The sequence below is a fragment of the Calliopsis andreniformis genome, chromosome 9, assembly GCF_051401765.1.
Source record: "Calliopsis andreniformis isolate RMS-2024a chromosome 9, iyCalAndr_principal, whole genome shotgun sequence".
NCBI classification, from domain to species: domain Eukaryota; kingdom Metazoa; phylum Arthropoda; class Insecta; order Hymenoptera; family Andrenidae; genus Calliopsis; species Calliopsis andreniformis.
The window spans coordinates 167,826-190,209 of record NC_135070.1 but is presented as its reverse complement, the minus strand read 5'-3'; the positions used below and the strand labels follow the sequence as shown (position 1 = coordinate 190,209).

The window sequence follows — 22,384 nt, the reverse complement described above, 5'->3', positions numbered from 1 at the left end:
GTTTATGTATATATATTTTCTTAAATTTGTTGACACTTGGAACGTGGTTCAAATTTGAAAAACAAAATATTTTTATTTTTTTTGTATTGAAAAACCCTGTTTTGATTTTTTTTTCATAGCTACATTATGGCGAAAAATGTCATCATACCCATTGTAGTAGTAGTTCGTGTATGACGAAATATGTCGTAAAAAAAAAAGCTGAATTTTGCTTCTTTAATAGTTTTAAAAATATAAGGTAAATATACAGATTAGGGAAGCCACCTCCGATTTCAATGACCTTGGACTATGTTATCAAGGTCATCATTCTGAACAACTTTTCCCTATACATATATCCGGCGGTCTGTTTTAGTTTTCGAGATATTCGCAAAAATGTTTTCAATATTAAAAAGTGTGATCCGAGTTGGTCTGCGTTAGGTTCATTAGCGGGGAAGGGTTTGGGGAGGGGCGGCAGTATACATATACGTTTCCCTATATTTTTCCTATACATATACAAGGAGATCTCTTTTAGTTTTCGAGATATTCGCAAAGAAAGTTTTCAATATTGAAAAGAGTGATCGAAATAGGTCTGGGTTAGGTTCGTTAGCGAGAGCTTCTATTTACCTTCCTCGCTGAAACCTATATTGCTGATATTTCTTATGATGTCGAAAGAACTCGAGGAAAGACGGTTCATTATTATCAATTTCGAACAAATCGTTGTAACGTAACGTCGTGCATTAATTGTTATAGAAATCGATGAAGCCACATTTGGACGTCGAGAGTATAATCGTGGACGACTTATTACAGGACAATAGATTTTCGGTAGTATAGACTGTGACACAAGAAAGATATTTGTAGTACCAATTCTGTCCCGTAGAGCAGAAGTATTATTACCTCTTATTTTAAAAAAGATTGCTCCTGGAACAATAATCCATAGTGATTGTTGGAAAGCGTATGAACAAATTGATAAAAATATATATCAACACTTTGTAGTGAATCATTCAAAAAATTTCGTTGATCCAATCACAGGTGTCCATACCCGGAATATTGAAAGAGTATGGAGAGATATTCGTGAAAATATTACTAGGTATGGTCGTAGAGAATATCATTTCAACCACTATCTGGCAGAATTTGTATTTAAAAGAACATTCGATTTTGACGAACGACTGGATGCTTTTTTTCAACTAATGACAGATACATATAAAATAACTGAAGATATAAAGGAATAAACAAGTAGGAACGTGTCTATTATTTTGGGAAGGGGCGGCAGCCAAACCCCTCCCCGTTAATGAACCTAACCCAGATCAAGTCCGATCACACTTTTTAATATTGAAAACATTTTTGCGAATATCTTGAAAACTAAAAGAGACCGCCGAATATATGTATAGGGAAAAATTGTTGTCCTTGACAACATATTCCAAGGTCATTGAAATCGGAGGTGGCTCACCTAATCTATATAATTACCAAATGTAAATTCAAATATGAAGGCAATTGTCGTAAAATTGGTAAAAACTGTTAACTTTGGAGGCTTGTATGTCTTAAATAATTTAAAAATGATAATTCTTAATTCCGCATGGACAACAATATATTTCAATAACATGAAAATTCCTGACATCGAGGTACAAAAGTGATCAAGTTGTTGTGGCATGTCTCATTTACGAGGCCAGAACGACTTCAAAACATATCACAGAGAAATTTCATGTCAAAGGAACGTAAACGCGTGGTGCGCCGATCGCCAGTATGCATCTAACATTCTTTTTGAGCGGGCTTAGGGTTCGTGTGTGATGCGTCAGCCGATTAACGTTCGTAATAGCAAACAGGCTCTTATCAGGATCTGGCGGTGAGCCAACGTACTTACTGTTCGATAACGCGTCGATCGATTTCTTCTCTCGTTTCTCAACCGAGTATCTATCGCATGCATCTCGTCGAGGGAGATCGCGCGGATCGTCACTCGAAACTAAGAGAAGAACGGGAGGACGTGCCTTGCGACGCTGAGAAATCGTCGGCACGATATTCTGTAAACCGAAGATGCATCACTTTCAATCCTGATCCCGTCTTCCCACTTTCTACACTCCAACGCGATAGACACTCGTTTCGTGTGACTCTCTGTGTCTTAGTTGAATGCGTTGACAGTGGAATCGGTGGCTGGGACTTGTACGATTCACTGCGAATCGGTATATAATGTTACTGATAACATTCATCTCTGCTGATTGAATGATTTCTGAGATGTCCTAACGATGACGAATAATTTTGTTTAGTGTCTGGTTGAATTAAAGGTAAAGTGCATGTAAGCAACATTGTGTGTACATGTTTTTCGCAAAAGTAGACGCGAAAGCCTGACGATGGGATACGAGAGCCTGAAAATGAGTTCTATAAACTGATAAAAATTTATTGAAATGTGTGGTAATTATTTACAAAAGAGATGACTTCATCGACTTTGGTGACCTTGAAATATATTATCAAAGTCAACATTTTGAATAATTTTTCTGTATACATACAGGGTGTTTCCGAACACGTGGAACGTTCTTGAAAAATAGGTTTTATGCACATAGATAATGAAAAAAGTTTATGTGGACATGTGGACCGAAATTGTTTGGTTTTTTAGTTATACGGTATTTTGTGTTACGTAAAACGCTAACTCAACTTTCTTAAAAAATAAAAAACATGGGATATTTTTGTTGATTGTCAGTTCTGGACACAGAAACACGGAAAAAATTTAAATTCACATATACCCGAAAACAGATAGTTCTTTAGTTACATGCTTCTTTATATTGCGTAAAACAGTTGTCCATTTCTTGTCTACGTGATATGCTATCTCCTTTAAGGTTCTACTAGGACCAAAAGTACTCCGATCATGTAAATGAGTAGCACACAGTCATATCTAAGCCTTAAAAAAAGGTTTCACTCCTGCGCAATATAAAATGGCGTATAACTAAAAGACCTAAGCTTTTTCGGACATACATGCATATAAATTTATTCATTGCCGTCGTGTCTAGAATATATGCTCCGAAAATGTCCCATATGTTTGAAAATACTCCATAGCATTTTACTGTAAGGCCATGTTAATCGATTACTAAACGAATCCACTTGCGGACAATTAACAAGGGTGACGGCTCCAAGGGTTATTAGTTGACTATAGACTATATCTTCAATTTTCTACGAAGCCATGTCGAGACTAACATAAGAACTTTATGTTCAGAGACGAACGATTACAGCCACCCATGATCGGTCTTTGAGTCCCAGCCCCGATCACAAGCTTGAAACGAGAATTAATTGCAGCATGTGCACAGCATGACGCTACCTAGGCTTCCGCAGTAACGGCATCGGCTTACGCCAACGTAGATAAGAAAGAAACACGTTTCTTCTTGAGGTCGATCTGAACGATCCGAACGAAATGCGATCCAACACAGATCGAAAAGGTCGGCTTCTGTTCAAATGCAGCAGACGAGGGAGTCACGCTAATCATCATGAATTATTGAGAGTTGGACGGACACGTCACTGACTTCACTCATAAAGTTCAAACGGTGATTGTCAATCGTGCAGTGCACGATTGATGTTTAATTCAGTTCTCGTAAGATATTGATGTATCTTTAAGGATTGCACTTTTGAATCAGCGTGCTCTGCTCGCAAGACTGCTCAAGTAGGGTTGATTAAGCCTACAATTTCAATTTTACGCTGTGTTTCAGGAACCTTGACCGTGAACGTGAGCGTGCTGTTGCTAAGTTTGGCTTCCCCCGACGAATCCAGTTTGGTAATTGGTCTTTCCAGATTGTTAAATTATCCGGAAGTTGAGTGGAAATGGGGTTTAATCGAATCTATTACGCAGAGTTGAAGACCTTTTCAGATTAGACACTTGTGTGGCTGTTGAATTTAGGTTATAGTGTGCAGTAGCTGAGAATAGAAAATTGTGGATAAAAAAAAATGAAGAATGTTACGATATAAAAATACTCGGTAAAATCGAGTATTTTATACAAGTATTGTTATAGTAATGTAGATTTACCATCGGATTCTTGAAATTTTCTGCTTAGAATGGAAAAGTGAAAGACAGAATGACAACAAGGGGAACAATTTATAATTGGACATTGAAAAAGTAGAATTGAGATATATCCCTAACTCTGTTGAACAACCTTGATGGTTAACGGAATTTAGGATACATTTTTCGCTTAAATTAAGTTAATAGCAATTACTTAGCCGCCGAGATAAAAAATCATAACTAAGAAAGACGTCATGGATCAGTCCCCTATCATTTAATTCTTTGTCTAGACTCTGTGTAACCAGTAGAGTGTAATAACAAGTCAAATACTATATCAAATACTATAATACAAGTCAATGTCTGTGGCTATGAAATGGAATGACATAAGTAAACAAATTTTCAAAAATTTATGTTTATTTTTTAATTAAAGACTGCAAGACAAAAATAAAGATGTGCACTCTAAAGTGCGGTCATGTAGACGATAAGATCTCGTCCACACGAGGATATTTGTAATGTGATGTGTGTATCTGACTCATATCTGATACGTGTATACGTTAAACGTGTATTATGCAACACGTATGCGATACGCGGCCGGTCATATCTCATTATGAATACTGATCGCTGAGAGGTTATAACCGGTCAAGAATTCCGGTCTCAACCTCAACTCCGGTATCGACTCCCTGGCGAAAACTACTCCCAAACTTGGGGGTGGAAAACATATTTCGTTTAATATTTCGAAAACTACTGCGTGTAGCAAAATTGTGTAAATAGGGCGATTGTGTATTTTTGAACGACGAATCCACCTATGTAAACAGTTTTTGAAAATATCAGTTTGTTTAAAAAATGGTATATTTTCGTTGTTTTCACTGACTAAATGTCGATCGATCGTTTCACAAATTTGTTTGCAAATACTATGAACCAAAACACAAAATACAGATAAAACAGAATTTAAAATTGTTACGTTATAAGCAAAATAATAACATTCCTCATTAGACTACATTTTGTGCAAAATTGGACCCTGAAACGAGTAGCTTTATGAAAGATATGTATCCTTATAATGTTCATACCATTGCACTATAGTACGTGTTATTTATTGTTCACTAAATGTATAAATAATAACATAGCTGGTGAATACTCGCAATATCTCGCATTTGTTGCAAACAGTACGAGAGGTTTAGTGTCAGTGACCCTTGTATAGATGAAAGTGTAGCAAGTAAAGATGGTTTATAAATTATTATTCATCAAAAAATTATTATTTACTCTATGCAAGCAATTGCAGTTTTTCAGTAAAATGTAATTTAATCAAGCTAATTTACAAGAAAGTTTGATAGGCGAAGATGAGTAGATAGGTATTGTCTTGTAATCTGTAGATCCCGGGTTCGAATTTCTCGATAGATTTTATTTTTTTTTTCAATTTTTATTTTAAATAATTCTAATTTTCGTATACCTTTTCACAGATTAGAATTGTTTTAGTCGTTCAAAAATACGCAATGGCCCTATTTACGCCATTTTGTTACACGCAGTAGTTTTCGAGATATTAAACGAAATGTTTTCGATCCCCAAATTTAACGGTGGGTTTCACCCCCTTAACATGAATTAGAGCCGGTAAAAAACATACGTGTTAAATATTTTCGGCTACTCTACAATTCTGCCAAGTTTCATCAAAATTTGAAATTGAAACCTAGCGATGTTCCCTTGTCAGTACATATTATGGATTAGCATCTTATCATAGTCTTATTCTTTAACTCATTCGAGATATACATTAGGGTGGTCCTTATTTTTTGACTTTTGAAAAATTGCCGCGGCACCCTGTCATATGATTCTCTACTCTAAAATATAAACTAATATTTTTTTATTTAATTTTTGGAAAGGTTTTAAAGGTCGCTACCAGCAGTCAAACTTTCAGAAAAAGCATTATATGGCCATTTCAACCATGAATCCGACTAATTGATTTCAGCATGTTTATTAGGCTATTTTAAAGTCAAATAGCATGTAGAGAGACTCACTTTAGTCAACCCCCTCCCCTACTCCTTTTCTGTGCCTACGCGTCGCGGTTGAGCCTCATCCCGCTCTTCGGTTGTCATTAGCGAGAGAACGCGCATTTATTTTTCCTAAAGCATACGTATTTGTTTCAACTTGTCATGGCGTCCACAGGTAGTAGCGTGAGTTTACTAACTAGAAATAAAACCAACATTTGGTGTATCGGCCAGTCACTACCAAATCTGAATCAGTCAAAGTTGCCTTCCATTGTTGAAGTATTACGTTTATTTTTTTACTACAAAAGCAAAGAGAAGAAAACCATTCGTGATGCTGCGACTGTGGCTGCATGCGAAGTGATTTTGTAGGAAAAAGCTAGTATACCAACGAGATTGAAAAAAGAGTGGCAGAATCTGAAAAAAATAAAGAGAACAAGAAAAAACGTTCGAAAGTATTAAAGAAGAAAGAACAAGACTGGCAACAAAACTTAGAAGATTTGTTTGATATTGCTCACTCTGAAGCTTTAAGTATTATGACTATAGAAGAGGATAAGCAGTTTTTATTAGCACAACGACAGAAAGGTCGCCAGGGTTTAATTGGTTCAGTAGATAAAAAAAGTTTAAGAGAAAGTGAGGAATTGAAACGGAAAGCAGAACGTCTTCAAAAATTACGTGAACGTGAGAACAGAAGTATCTCGGCTTTGACAGAAAAGTGCTTTCTTTCTTCTCCTTCCACCAGCGAAGAAACAACTGTATCTGATTTCGAAGTCTTATCAGAATCTTCAAAAGCGCAACCGCCACAACTGCGAGCTCGAAAAGACATAACTAATAGCCACTTAGCTGCTAGCCTTGATGTCTCCAAATTAAGTGACAGAAAAGCAGCTGTGGTCGTAACATCTACTTTGAAAAGTGTAGGATGTGACCCTTCAGAGTTTAATGTTAATAGATCTTCCATTCGTCGACAGCGTTTGAAAAATCGGAAAGCAATAGCAGAGTCTATCAAAAGCGAGTTCAAACCTGATTTGCCATTAACGATTCATTGTGATGGCAAGTTAATTGAAGATATTAGTGGACATGAAACTGTAGATCGTCTGCCAATTTTGATATCAGGACATGGGGTCGATTAGTTTCTAGCGGTTCCAAAATTGGATCGTGGAACAGGCGAAGCATGTGCATCAGCTGTCTATGAAACAATAAATTCATGGGGTTTGTGCGATAAAATAAAATGTTTATGTTTTGACACTACAGCCGTAAACACCGGTTTGAGAAATAGAGCTTGTATTCTTCTGGAGCAACAAATGGGGAAAAATACGATTTGGCTTGCTTGTCGACATCATATAATGGAAATTATGTTAGAAGCTGTAGTGAGTCAATTGCTCGGTCTGTCTAGTGGTCCTGATATACGACTGTTTAAAAGGTTTAAGAACAACTGGGACAAAATTGACCAAAGCGATTATAAAACAGTAATTTTTGATACCACGTCCTCAAACATCGTAGAAAATGTTGCTGCAGACAGGATTTCTTTTGCACAGAAACAACTACAAGTATATCAACCTCGAGATGATTACAAAGAGTTGTTGCATCTCACGATCATTTATTTGGGAGAAGTTCCTTAAAAAGGGATTTCATTTAGGAGGCCTGCTGGTCTTCACCGTGCTAGATGGATGGCGAAAGCTTTGTATTGTTTGAAGATTTTCCTATTTAAACATCAGTTTAAACTGACAAAAAGGAAAAGCAAGCTGTGAAAGATATATTTATTTTCACAGTCATGACATATATAAAATACTGGTTTCAAGCCTCTGCCGGATGGGCAGCACCGAGAAACGACTTACAATTATTAAAAGACCTTACAGCCTTATAAAATATAAATCAACCGATGGCCAATGTCGCCATGAAAAAAATACTGGGCCATTTATGGTACTTGTCGCTAGAGCTGGTGTCCTTTGCTTTTTTCGACGACGAATTTTCAGTTCAAGACAAGAGAAGAATGGTAGATGCACTAAAAATCGAAGGTGTAGAGATTTGTCCAAAAAGAAAAGCATTGATGTCAAATACATCGCCGAAAAAAGCATCGAAGATTTTGTGACTAGTAATTCCTTACGATTTTTCCAGATACTGGGTATCTCATCACAGTTTTTGAATAAAGAGGTTGAAACTTGGGAGGATGACACCGATTTTGAGACTGCGAAGAAAATCGTACATTCTATGCGGGTAGTAAATGACATTGTTGAGCATGGTGTTTCTTTAATAGAGGAATACAATAAACTGATAACAACAGATGAAAAGCAAAAGCAATATTTGCTTTTGTTAGTAAAAGATTACAAGAAGAAATACCCTGATATAAAAAAATCAACCCTTATATCCTGATACAATTTTAATATTAAAAAGGATCTTAATATGTAATCTAACAATAATTTTACATGCTAAATGTTTTATATCAATAAATACAAATGAGCGATTAGTACAGTGTTTTCATTTTTTTCGTAAAAATTCAAATCTTGGTAGCGACCCCTAAATATTATTAAAAAATTGTGAAAAAAATACTGAAATAGTTTCTTAGGATAGAAAATCAAATGAAATGATGTCCCGTTAAAAATTCGAAAACAAAATTTTTCGACCCATATAAGGACCAACCTAATATACATGTATCAAATGTGGAATGTAGTGCCTAGCCAAAAAGATGAATGACACCGTGGACGTAATAAAAAAAAGTGTCGACTCCTAGAGATCGCCTTATAAGAAATCCTTCGTTTCGAATGAGTTAAGAAAAAACTTGCTTTTATTTTCATCAAAAATATGAATTCTTGCTTGTAGAAATCCTTCGTTTCGAATGGGTTAAGAAAAAACTTGCTTTTATTCCCATCAAAAACATGAATTCTAGCTTGTAGAGTTCGCATAAGTCATAAACCCAATTCTATATAAATGTGATATATGTCTTTGACTTACAGCCATAGATATACCTTATACAAAACATAGAGGTTCATAATAAGAGATGTAGCAACTTAAAAGGTTACGCCCATGGATAACTCTGATTTAGTGTAAACATAGTGTGTCATTCAGGGGGTCATTATGTTTAGCGTAAACATAGTTCTGTTTGTTTTTCTCCCTGTACACTACAAGTACCGTTGGATCCCCAACCCCATGGAATATTAACCTTAAAGCATTCTGTCACTTTCATTGGCAGAAATACGAGGTGGAGTTCCTGCTACAACAACAGTGGTATGACCCTCGGCTGCGTTACAGCAATCGTTCGCAGTACGAGTTCTTGAACGCGATTCACCACTACGACGATATTTGGCTGCCGGACACATACTTCATCATGCACGGAGACTTCAAGGATCCGCTCATACCCGTTCACTTCGCCCTACGGATATACCGTAATGGCACGGTCAACTACCTTATGAGGTACGATCACCTTCGCGCTGTCTTTTCCTCCTCGCTTTCGTTCATTTCGCTGGAGACTTCCACAGACTTCGAGTGGCTTCCCACCCTCGTAAGCTGCGATTGCGCGATCAATTAAACGTTTGATTGGTATTCAGTGAACCGTAACATGGGCTCGAGCTGCTTAATATATTGGAGAACGGTCGAGAAAGGCAATTTAATATGGGGTGGCTTGCTACGAAGCCTACCCGAAGCTAGAGCTTACGAGCCGAAGTCTTGACGTCGATTTCACGAAAGATGGTAAGGTAAATGTTCCAGTAGCCGACCATGTCTCGGTACCCGAATATTAACGCTAATTTTATTTAATTCTTTGCACCTGAATGGCGACTCGCCACTAGTGAACTTCCTAAAAAACTTTTGAATGCAAAAGTTTAATGTTAGACTTAACTACTGAGGTGAAATTTTCTTACTTACTTATTGGCCTCGGATCTGTCATACTCTAATTACTATTTTTAGTAAATTTTGATATAAGTGATGAACTTCAATAGAAAGTGAAATTTTTTTCCGCAAAAATGAACTGTTTTATAGTAGTCCTGCATAGTTTTTGTATAAAAGAGTTAATAATACAAAATATTAAAAATGGATAATTATACAGTTTAGTGGATTCAGCCCTGATAATCTTGACCTTGATATATGCTGTCAAGGACACTCCCCTGAGTAACCTGCAGGAGGTTTTAGCTGTTGCTCATTATTTATTTAAAAAAAATATTAAGGAAAAATGTTTTAAAAATATGGCATTTATTTTTAGTAATAGGTATTTCTCTTTGTTGAATGAATTTAATAGTGAATTATAATTTGTTTAAAAGTTTAAAAGGGTCTAGCCTAGACCAACTCTGATCCATTTTTCTTCCCCAATTAGAAGAATAAAGTGACTATTCAATTTAAACTGGAATACTTTCCAATATTTTCATACGTTTCATGGATTATTGGTATTTCAATATTCTCCTACTCGGGAAAGAAAGAAGGATAAGTTGTTTGGTTAGGTTTTTTCAGGAGGCGGGTGTATGTGTGTGTGTGTGTGGGGGGGGGGGGGGGGGGGGGGGGGCTCTGCTTTTCCCTTGCCCACGCGTTGAAGTTCTGAACTTCCCTAAAGGCAATATTTACTAATATTTCGGTAATCATTTAAATACGGGCTGATGTATAAGCAAAATTTAACTTTGACATTTTCTTTAAAAAATAAGCAAACGTCCATATTCGTTTCGAGTGTTGTTAATTATTGATTTCTTGACCTTCAACGTGAATGTAAGTTCAGATGTCATTCGCAAAAGACAATATGTAGTATTGAAAATACTTTTCAGTATATGTATCTCAAAAACTAAAGCCGAACGACGAGTACATGTATCGGGTAGAAAAGTTATTCAGAATGATGACCTTGATTACATATTTTAAGGTCATTAAAATCGATGGAGTGGCCTACATAGATTAGGTTAGATCTAGGCTACGTTTCTTTTAAGGATAGTAAATAGAGGTAAATAATATTTACCATAATTAATACGTACAATATTTAAAACACTAATTTAGTAAATATGGTTGCCTGGAAAATGTTCTGACTTTAATAATTAATTACTTTTTAATAGATAATGAGTGACGATTAAAGCCTTCTGAATGTTACTCAGGATAGTGTCCTTGACAACATATGTCAAGATCAAGGTCATCGGAGCTAAATCCCCTTAATTGCTAATTACCAAAATCTAATTTGTTTTCTGTTGTACTCTTTGTAACGTTTCAAATTTTACAAACGTTAAATATAAGATTACTTTATAAATTTATTTTGAGTAGTAAAATTTTTATAACATTATAATCGTTTAAAAATTGAGTGGGGTCCGTTAGGCTTCATCACGGAAGCTAAGCGTTAAATTCTAATGTACCTAATAAAAAACAAAAAGTAGTATCATAAAATAATATATTCAGCTATAGACACGCAACGACATGTACTTTTATGTTGTCCATTTATTGAGATATGTGACATTTTGTGACATCTTGTGACAGCGTCCAGATATTGGGACATTTATCTTATACGTTTCTCGCGGTGTTCGTTCATAGAGGCCTTCTATTTGATCTTTCAGGCGTCACCTTATCCTGTCCTGCCAGGGTAGACTTAATATTTTCCCCTTCGATGACCCACTGTGTTCATTCGCGATCGAAAGCAGTAAGTGAATTTTAGTCTCAGGTCTCGCCCGTTTGTTCTTTTGTATTCATTTGCGCGTACAGAATGTGTTCTGATTATTACAACCGATGTTGGTATTGCATCTGGCAGTTAAAATTGTATACATTTACATGTACGTGTCTAGTGCAATATGTAATATTACGACATCTCGTAAGTGGGAATATGTACATACTATGTTTACACGTGTGAGTTACACATTGCATTACACATGTCTGTATTTGATTTAACATGTTCACTGTGTTTGACTGTTTCCTAATACATTTACAAGAATAAAGCTCAATAGCTACAGTATGTTTCTATTATAAGCTTGTTATTATTGTTATTGTTTCTTAGAATTGTCCTTCTTGAAGACGAAAACGAAATTGCATGAATTAATTTCAAAATTCACTTTTTACATTTTAGAATAGTGTTATTAAAATAAACTTCGTGTTTCGAGCTTTAAAAGCTTATGTCGGGGTTCAAGTCCTGAAAGCTAGTACTCTCAGAGTTGGAACTTTGAGCTGTGAGAGCTAAAGTCTTTAACGCTGAAACCTTGAAACTCAGAAACTTATGTTGTCTAAATTGCTATGCTTAAAAAAATTAAAAGTAAAGTTAATAAGGTGTCCATACTTGTATACTTTATTACTTGTTCTACAAAAAGAAGAAAAATGTTTGAAGACTGTTGCATTTTATTGAATTTAAAGCATTTAGTTCTTATTAAGTCAGTTTGTTGGAGCTTAACACTTAGAAAGTGCTACGTGAAATTCTGAGGTATCTGTGCGAGGATATTGCAGAGTATATTGAATACTCTATTGATAATGGAGATAATATTAAATTATTAGAAAATGTCTTTCCCAACTTTAAACTGAATGGTTTCAAATATTTTGTCCATTCCAGTCACGAGAGTTTTAAGTGAACGATCATTAATTTCTCAGATTTAGTAATTTAATTACTGAAAAAAAGAAACAGCCACTCGGCAACTCAGGCTTCTATGTGATTGAATTTGTGGTTATCCCTTGATTTTAGAAAATAAATAAGAGTCCACTGAATATTTATTAGTTTCTTACAATTAGAATTATTAATATCATCAAATTATTATTTATTTACTTTATTTTTACTTCAACCTCAAGAGCTTCGAGGACTCAGTCTTAAACCTTCAGCCATTTATCTTTGAGTTTTATACGAAAATTAATCTTAAAGACTCAGTCTTTAAGGTTGTACCTGGAAACTTTAAAGACTCGAACTTTATACAACATTATATCAGAAAATCATTACTAATAATAATCTAGTAACATTGTTATTATTAAATCAGTTTATAAAATATAAATAGAAATGTAATATAATACAAAAACTGTGTGTTCTTAATAAAACCAATTCGTATAAATGGAAAAGTACGAAGTTCTTAAAGAAGTTATATTGTAGTCAATGTGTTAAGAATGGTTCAATTTTTACCACTTAAATATTTGGATGCACACAATACATATTACGTCTTCATTAACTAAGATAAAGGTACCAGTAAATGACCAGTTTTTAGAAAAACATAAAAAATAAGGTTTTCATGTGTTGTGCACTTTTGATGAAAGTGAACCTCAGATGCCATGACATCTGTCAGTCAAATTTTGAAACAATTACATGTGTAGTGAAGTATGTGTACTAAAGCGGACGTCTAAATTCGTTAAGGTAAGTAATATGCCTTATATTTGTATTTCCTTAACGTTTTTGCTAGGGACAGCTATACGGTTTAGGTAAAAAATTCATACGTTATGAATTTTTCGGGACTGAATTATTTACTTTTTAAATTCTCAGTGGGTTTTATAAGTGATAAATGCATCGTTTTTATTATTCTAACCTCAAAAAGCAATAGTTTATAGGGAGGGTTAAATTCTGAATATTGTTATTCTAACAATTTTCAGAAGTTGACAGGCGTGGTCAATTACTGACATGACTCAGTTAAATTTGTTGACGATTTATAATGTATCCATTTTACATCTAACTTTGTTGGAAGTACAAAATGTAATTCTAAATTTTGTAGCATACTGCGTTTTAGTGGATGATCACATGATCAACTAGTGATTGCATCCACGGCGAATTTCTCATATCAACGAGCCTAAGAAATCGAGCAGAGCTTGCAACGTCTACTTCTTGTTCCCCAATTTAACTTGTTATGGAATTGATTTGTTTTATTTCTTGTTTTACTTTTTAATTATAATTTGTGCCAGTAATTGTTAAAACTAAACGATACTGAAATGATTTCCAACATTATTGTTTTAAGCTTCCTTCTAGTATAAGTGGTCAACTACTAACGAACAGAAGATCAATTACTAGTTCTTTCTTTTTAAGAGTGGTCAACTTTTGAAGTAATTATTGAATTTTTAAATATGCTTTTTAAATTTGTATAACTTAAATTTTTTTAAAAAGTGGTCTTATTACATAAATTAGAAGGTTTAAAGAGTGTCTTGAGGCATCAACTCTCGCTATTTAATGATGGAGCAAGTGGTTACTATTGTTCGGGTGAAAAACTTCTCTTAACTGGTCTGGTTCCTAACTACTGGTACCTTTACCTTAATCGCTAAAGCGATGCTGTTGCGATTAGCTAACGAGGAGATGTAACTTCGATATCTTTTGCTTCTCCGATGAATATCGTTTTCAAAGAAAGTCTAATGAGTCTTTTGTGCTTCAGTATCGTACGAGCAAACAGCGATCACGTACGTGTGGAAGAATGACGAAGGCACCTTACGAAAGAGCCCGAGCCTGACGTCACTGAACGCGTATCTCATTAAAAACCAGACAATCACATGTCCGATCAAAGTAAGCTGGCGAGGTGAGTCACAGGCTTGGAGTATTTTTTAAACAAGAAAAGAAAAAAGTAAAGAATTAGAATAACAATCGAAAATATTATTTGGAGCAGGAACTGTACATCTCTGGCAGCTAGAAATTTTTCTTCAAAAATGTGCATATTATTTTCGATTACCTAGTAAAAAAATTGTATTAGTAGGAAGTTGTCAGAACTGTACTGTTGTAATTTTCAAACTTAGGCAATATAACAATACCGTTAAGTCTAATTGCGATTGTAGCGAATAATTTTGAAGAACGTCGTCGAAATTTTGCCACTTTCTGTTCGTTGTCATTTTATGCGATCTTTTACTTGCATCCTTCAGTGACACGCTTCTGTACTGTCGCAATGCACTAAACACCGGCAACTTCGTTCACCCGAACGAAAAACGATCTCTTAGTGTCGCTTGTACACGCACTCGACTACTTGACTCGAATCTGTCTGTACCTTAGGCCTTAGATCATATATACTACTAGCGCGGCTTGTCTATAGTATGCGTATAGGAAATCCATGAATCGCGTATAACAAAGATAATGAGGAAAATGTGACGTCACATATGAGCAATAGATGATTCAACATGGTTGACACGAGATACTTATCCCGAAACTAATTATAAAGATTGTAAATGATGTTCGTACCGCAGTATTTAAAGAATGTAATATATGTGTACGATACTAATGTACAATTAGTCACATTGCACAACTAATGAAAATAATAGCCTACTGTTATTGTAATTTACGAATATATAACATAGGCAACAATTTAGTTCATGATAAGAACAAAATATATAGTAGACTTACGAAAACTATTTTATTTTGTAATCAATAACTGAAAACGAATAATTTTTCTCAAAGTATTTGTGTACAATTCGTATTTTTATTACTTGTTTAAACTAAAATAAGTTTTGAGAAAATAATTATACAGACATCTTTTATAGAACATTATCATTATTATCTTAATATCAAATTCAAATAAATTTTGCAAAATTATAATCTTCAAAATATGTTATAACGAGCACTATTTACAATTGTAAAAGTAAAGTAAAAATTAATGACTAAAATATATATTTATAAAGAATATTTATTATCTTATATACTTTAAGAAGAATATATCTATACATTTATTTATTTATCTCTTACAAAAATTAACGACTAACAAACAAAATTAATAATATATCAAAGTTGAACATTAAAATAGTTTTACATGTTTGAAACATCGGTATGTCGGTTTCATAAAACTATACATATATCATATTATAGCATGGCTTATTCATTTCGTCCACGTGACATCACGTAGATATTTTTATCTTTGCTTCAGGGAAATTATCTGAAGCCGTGTCTATAAGTATATCTATAGTTATGAGGCAAAACGAACTAATAATGCATATATTTTTGTTTTCGCGATATTGACGTTTAAAGTTTTAAACTTTAATACTATCTTATGAACTTGTGTCTTTTTCAGTGTTTATTTTTAGGTGAGAAAGTACTTTTAATGCCCGTTCTTCTTTCTGAAAATATGAATTCTATATTCTAGATATCAAATAACCTTCGCCTGGCAAATACCGGGTCCATTCGTTGAGTCCGTCAATAACCGTTCTACACGTTGCTAAAGATAAAACTATACTTCGAGGGTTAAGGCCTTAACTCGAATTTTTTGATAATGTGACATAAGTCGTTTTGTCTTACAACCACAGATATATGATCTAAGGTCTGTACTATCGTTGAGTTGATCATTGATCGTCTCCTACGTTAGATTTTGCGAGGGAAATGCACAACGTTCGATATTTAACTTAAATTTTGCATATCTCATTTATTTATTAGTCCTTGTTTAGCAACAACTTTTTTTATTAATACTGTCAGCAATCATCGTCAAAAGTTCTTTTAGTTTCTTTTTAATTTTTACGGAGAACTTTAAAAGACTAACAAAACTTGTGCCTTAAAGTACACCGATTATCAATGAAGAGTTAAATATGTTTAGTATCAGTTGTTTTTCATTTAAAATTAATATTTTCGCAGTTTTCAGTTCAATACAATTAAATAGCAAAACTATTTTTAATGAGAAAATCCTCACTTTTTTTAATTCGCAAAGTGATTTCAAATTTTTCAGTTCTTAGTATATTCTTAGATTATATTTTCTCATAGAAATTGAATATCGTGTACCACGAGTTGAATATAAGTATTATTTCCTATATACATTATACAGAATATAGGAAGTGAAATGCACTATTAATGAACAATTGAAATTATTTTGTGAACTAAGAGAAATAAGGGTTTTCTTGTGAAGTAAGTAATTGTAAATAACTTTGAATAATTTTTTTCAATTATATGGAAATAAAAAATATGAAGTTTCGAACTAGAACACGTATACATACCATCATTATAACTTTAGTAAACGTTTAGTTACGACTTTAAATCTTAGTTAAAAAGCACATGCAAAATTTATACATTATCTACAATTACGTTGTGCACTCTCCTCGTCAGTCTGACACCCGTTCAAGTATGTAGCTTAATCACCAGCAAATAAATTCAAAGCAGCCTCCAATATTTCAAAAGAATCTCCGCATAAATAGAGACTTATCAGAGAAACAGAAATTTATTTTCGTGAAGGGTTGACGTCGTCTTACCAACAAGAAAAGCAATGAATTACATACATAGAATATAAAAATATCGTTCAACCTCCACTTGAGTCGGTGTCAGACAAAAGGGGCAGCGCATACCTGTTAGCAGATCGATGCACCTGAGGCGCTGCATCCCTTGAACCTTCGCTCCATTCCTGGAATAGCCCACCATCGTTTCCACGGACGACGCCACCGGATCAATAAATCCGGCCAGCACCGCCGAAAAAGGACCCCCTAATTTCGTTCATGCCTTCCCGACATTCCGTTTTCTCCTCATCGAACCTAATTGCCCGCCTCCGACAGCGTCGCCTTTTTCAAGTCTGAAAGACGTTGCGATTCTCATCGAGATAAAGGTGACACTCGGAGGATGAAATTCTCCCGAGGGAATCTTAAGATTTCTTAGGATATTTTCAATTTTCTTTAATTCCAAGGTACATCTTTGTTTTTTTTTCTTTCTTCATCGATGCATATATATCTCGAAGAGCTTTGAGTCTCAACTTTTTACCTCGCATTAAGCGTTTCTCCCCCAATCCAGAAAGGTTTTTCCATTTTCCTCTTTGATTTTTCGTGAAGCAATGCGTTCGAGATGATATATTTCGCATTTCTGTCGCCTTGTTGCCAACTTTCTTTCCTACTCTGGTAATATCGCATTTCGTAGTCACGATTTCCAAGACGATTGTTAAAAAGACGAATCAACTCGATCATGGCGCCAAAGGTAAGTCGCAACGCATGTCTTTCTGATGCATATTAACGTGTGAGGTATGACGCTTGACCCTGTTCTGCACCGCAATACTGTGGCATCCACGGTAGAGTGTTCACGAAGAGCACGTATCCGCGCGTTTCTAAGACGAAGGGAATCGTTTGAGAGTTGATCTGAAAAGCGTGAAATTTCAAATTTGATTTTGGAAACGGCTGTTTTCTATTATAGTGTGTCCAATTATAATCGTGTCGAATATCCAATTTGTTTCACGCTTTGCAAAAGACTGATTCTAATTATAATACACTTAATTATAATCGTGTCGATACATATATCAAGTGATACACTTTTTATATTAAAAAGAAAACGATCACGTAGAAAACGTTGAGCAGCCTGGGTGAATTGGATGGTGCACAAAAACACGAGAACGCGTGTGTGTTTTTAAGCGTGTGCATAGCGTGCGTGTATCCGTCCTTTCCGTGGGACTGTCATAATCATCGAAGGATGGTCGAAGGATGGTCGAAGGAGAAACAGATTGTGCATGAAACGTAGCGGATCTATGATGGCTGAAAGCCTTCGTTTTTGTTTCCACCTTTATTTAGCTGGCGTAGACTACATTTTCTACTTACACTTGCATTGTCTCTTTATATTATACTCTCTATCTCTATCTCTCTGTCTCTCTCTTCTTACGTGTGTGCGCGTGTGTCTATATACATATATTTATACGCTCCTTTGTATGTCCGTTATACTTATACATATGTATATGTGTGTGTGTATATATATATACATATATATACATATATATATATACACACATATATGGTACCTATATATATAAATATGTATGTTATATACATATATATGGTACCTAGATGATACGTATATAGCTCTTCTAGAAAATGCATATTGGCAACCTTGGTTCCTGTCTCGCTTATTTAACCGAGCCCGCTGTGGTTTGCTTTTTGGGGTAAGGTCCTGAAACGACCGATTAACCATTTTACTACCCGTCGTTCCACGTTTCGCGCGAATATCCCACGGTCCTCATGCTCGTGAAGCAGAAAGTGTCTATTTGAATGCTAGAACGCGTTGACTAAACCGATGCAAATAAAGACGTCCCGGCACCACTATCTAGCGCTTCCGTTACTGCTATTCATGGGGCAGCTTTGTAGGCGCATTTAAAACCGAGTGATTCTTCCTGTTTTCCCATTGACGCTTTCCATTGATCATCTTTGTATGAGATTCTCTTATAATTTATATTACAGAGGGTGTTAAAGAAACTGGACAGATTTTGAGAATTTGTAGCATGCATGAAAAGAAGTACTGTAAGTAATCTTATTGATGTAAAATTGGCAACATGGTTGCGATACTTTTTCGGTACCGAACAAGTAGCTTATTATTAGGTCTACCAGAAAGTAATATCACTTTGATGTCAAGTACTTAAGCGATTTAAGGTCTTTACTGTATAATTTCAAAATTTAAAATAAAGTTTATTCAATCACAGTGATATTACTTTTCAGTATCCCTATTATTAGAACTTAACATTTCTTCACTACTCAGCATTTTTTATTTTTGGAGGTGAGGAAAGGTGTATTTGTGAAAAATTGTTTTTGATATCGGTCAAATTCTTTTGTCAATAACATTGTTTATTGTGTGCTAAAAATTTGATACAATACAATTTTCTGTAACTTTGACTCCCTCTAAAATAAGGTGCCTCATACCCCCGCATTTCCCTTCCCCTTTGATCAATTTTTTTGAAACTTTAATAACATCAATGTCTTATGTTTAAAAGACACCAAGCAAATAACATGCAATTCGGAGAACTTCGTCTATTGAATTTAGTCGTTAGTTTTTTGGTAATTTTGAACTCAGGAGACTTGGAAACTCGAGAAATTAAAAAACGGGGCCGCGGGGGGAGAGGGGCGAAATCTAGAGCGGTAGTAATACTTTTTCATTTGTTATATTGTAACAGTTAAGGAAGTAAAGATCAAACGTCATTATTTATAAGTATTCTATATCGTAAGTAAGTCTTCTCATATAGACCCGTTTCTCAGTTTCTGCAGTACTTTTCATACGTGGTAAAATATCGTCTATTTACACGATACTTTCGGTCTCAGTTCACACAATCTCATTTTACGTTGTCGGGAAGATCACATATTCTTTTATAATTTCTATTAAATTTGATAATTTAATAATAAAATTAAATTAAAATTTTAATATAAGTCAAGCAGTAAAGATAGTGATTTTGATAACAAATAAAAAAGAGTTGATTACTTTGAAGTACAATATCAACGACAACAAATAAAATTTATTTTGGTTCTTGTACAATTCTGTAATTCTTTTTTATGAAACTGTATGGAATAAATATTTTTATAGCTTATGTTGATTTTTCTTTGTAGTAATTTTTTCGTATTAGCAGACTTTATTTATGCGATTTTGATTTATATAAAAATGACTGCCTAAACTGAGAAACGACTTACTTACGGTATCGAATACTCGTAAACAATGACACTTGATTTTTACTTCCTTAACTGTTATAATATAACAAAGGAAACTTTCTGTAAATTGAGGGATGAGTGTAAATAAAGAAACTGGTTTAGAATTACATTGGTTCAAAATTATTCTTAATATCAAGAAAGACTACCTCATAAACGCAAATGTAGTACAAATGTACAGTAATTTATGCAGTATAGTAAGCGAAGATAATGAATATGAAAGTAATGATGTGTCGTTAACATTGTCCGTTTATTATTCTAATATGCAAATGACAAATATGCATTTTATGTATGACTTTGCAAATGGGATCATTCATATAGTACTCCTTCGTTGTTTATACCTAGAAAAATATCTTTTCACGTGGTTACAGAAAAATTTAAATCTACTCAACATTGATAAATAATGTGTTGGAATTACGATAATAAATAAAAATGCATGTTATATTTGTATAAGATACGGAAGAAATATTTGAAAATGTAGATAATTTTATATTTAGATAAAAGGAAGACATCGAAAATTATTACAACAAATATGAAGGGTTGTACCACGTTTGCATCTATGAAGGTATCAAATATTCGTAAGATATTTTTTACTCCTCTCAGAGAATAAATCCTTAAAATTTCAAACTCTTTCATGGAACATCCTGTATATTTATGTATTTTATGATGATAAAATGAGTATATTTTGTACAAAAGTTTCGATGCATTGTTTAAGTAAACTGCTCTTAACATATTCTTTACCTTAAGTTCTTGAAAAAGTTTTGAATTCTTTTTAATCTTTTGATCTCATTTTGTTGTAAATTTCATATTCGTCTTCATATTTCTAGCAGGAAAATTGATCAAAATTACATGAAACGTTGAAACGATTGGTGACTTTTTATCTTTATAGTGTATCCTTTATTAAGGCGGCTTTCCACGGCAGGTGATTCGGTGAGCCTGGCTTGGCGCGTGGTAGATTGTACGAATCCGAATCTGCAAACAATATAAAATTCGAGACTCGGCAAGCTAGGAAAAGGTACAAGCTCGCAGATTCGGATTCATACAAGTTTCCTCGAGTCAAATCAGGCTTGCAGAAGTAAGTCTGCCGAATCACTCGCTGAGCCAGGTTCGCCGAGGTAGGCTCACCAAATCACGCGCCGCGGCAAGCCTCCTTTGGACACATTTTTGTTTTTTATCTAATACGTATGTATGTATTTTTTTCTACGTATCCATAATTTTGAACGTGTATTAAAAAGATATGTTAACATTAATCCACTTTGTGGTAACATTAATTTCGTTACAAATAATCGAGAATAGTAAATCTAAAATTACATTATGAAATATGCTTATATTTAATACTACGCACTTGCATAAACAATAGAACATGAAATAACGCCATAACGTTAATAACCCCTCCAGGGGATATTATTTTCTTGCCACAAAAGTTTAATCCGAAAATTAGATTTTATGGCCTTGAAGACTTCATATCGCATCGTTTCCCTGGTGGAATAATAACCTTTTGACTGCGGACGATGTACATATACAGAGAGTCTGACGACAGATTAGATGCCAAACTGATCAGCTTTACAAAGCAAAAAGCATTGAAATTGCAATAGATAACGTATTTTTATAATAATTTGCACTCACTGCAAAGTAACAAAGTAATATATTACACTGCATTATTTCAAAGTTTATCAATTCTATTTCTTAGCTATCAAACCATTAACTAAAAACTAAAAGTTTGTTAAAAGTGTTTTTGGAAATAGATTAAACACTATTTAGGAATCGTAAACGATTTCATTATCTCAGGCAGTAAATACAATTATACCAGTAATTGTTTCGATTTTTTAAAGCATAACCACTATGCACACGTTTAGACGATAGAACTAAAAATTTGAAAAAGAAAATTGGAATTTACGAATTTGGTTTCTGAAAGACTCATATATTATTTAAAAATTTATATCTCGGTAAGAAGTTACACAAAAATTACATTTAAGTAGTGTTTTGTAAACGTCTTGATGTCAGCTACAATAATATGCAATAAAAAATACAGGTTCTAATTTAAAAATTCGAAGGTGATTTTTGGAAGCTTTTCGAAAGTCATCACAAGTTCGAATAAATGACAGCACAATTTGTCCTCCTCGAAACCATACAACTTTTGTCTGAAAATTTTTTTCATATCATTCGTATTTCTCGAGATATTTGCTCTGGGGGTTTAAAATAAGACACCCTGTAAAGAATTTGGAATTATGTA

At 34.2% G+C, this 22,384-nt stretch overlaps 1 protein-coding gene across 20 annotated transcripts in view; it reads left to right on the top strand.

Moving 5' to 3' along the window:
- The window catches only part of Phcl-1 (pH-sensitive chloride channel 1), a 281,119-nt gene that overhangs the window by 189,574 nt on the left and 69,161 nt on the right, over window positions 1–22,384 (top strand). For all 20 annotated transcript variants that reach the window (XR_013002622.1, XR_013002621.1, XM_076385170.1 and 17 more), the window contains 4 exons: window positions 3,663–3,727; window positions 9,110–9,330; window positions 11,433–11,515; window positions 14,193–14,333. Coding sequence is in view for 18 of the 20 variants with exons in the window: in XM_076385170.1 (XP_076241285.1) it covers window positions 3,663–3,727; window positions 9,110–9,330; window positions 11,433–11,515; window positions 14,193–14,333 (510 nt within the window). In the remaining 2 variants the exon portion in view is untranslated. The remainder of the gene's footprint in view (window positions 1–3,662; window positions 3,728–9,109; window positions 9,331–11,432; window positions 11,516–14,192; window positions 14,334–22,384) is intronic.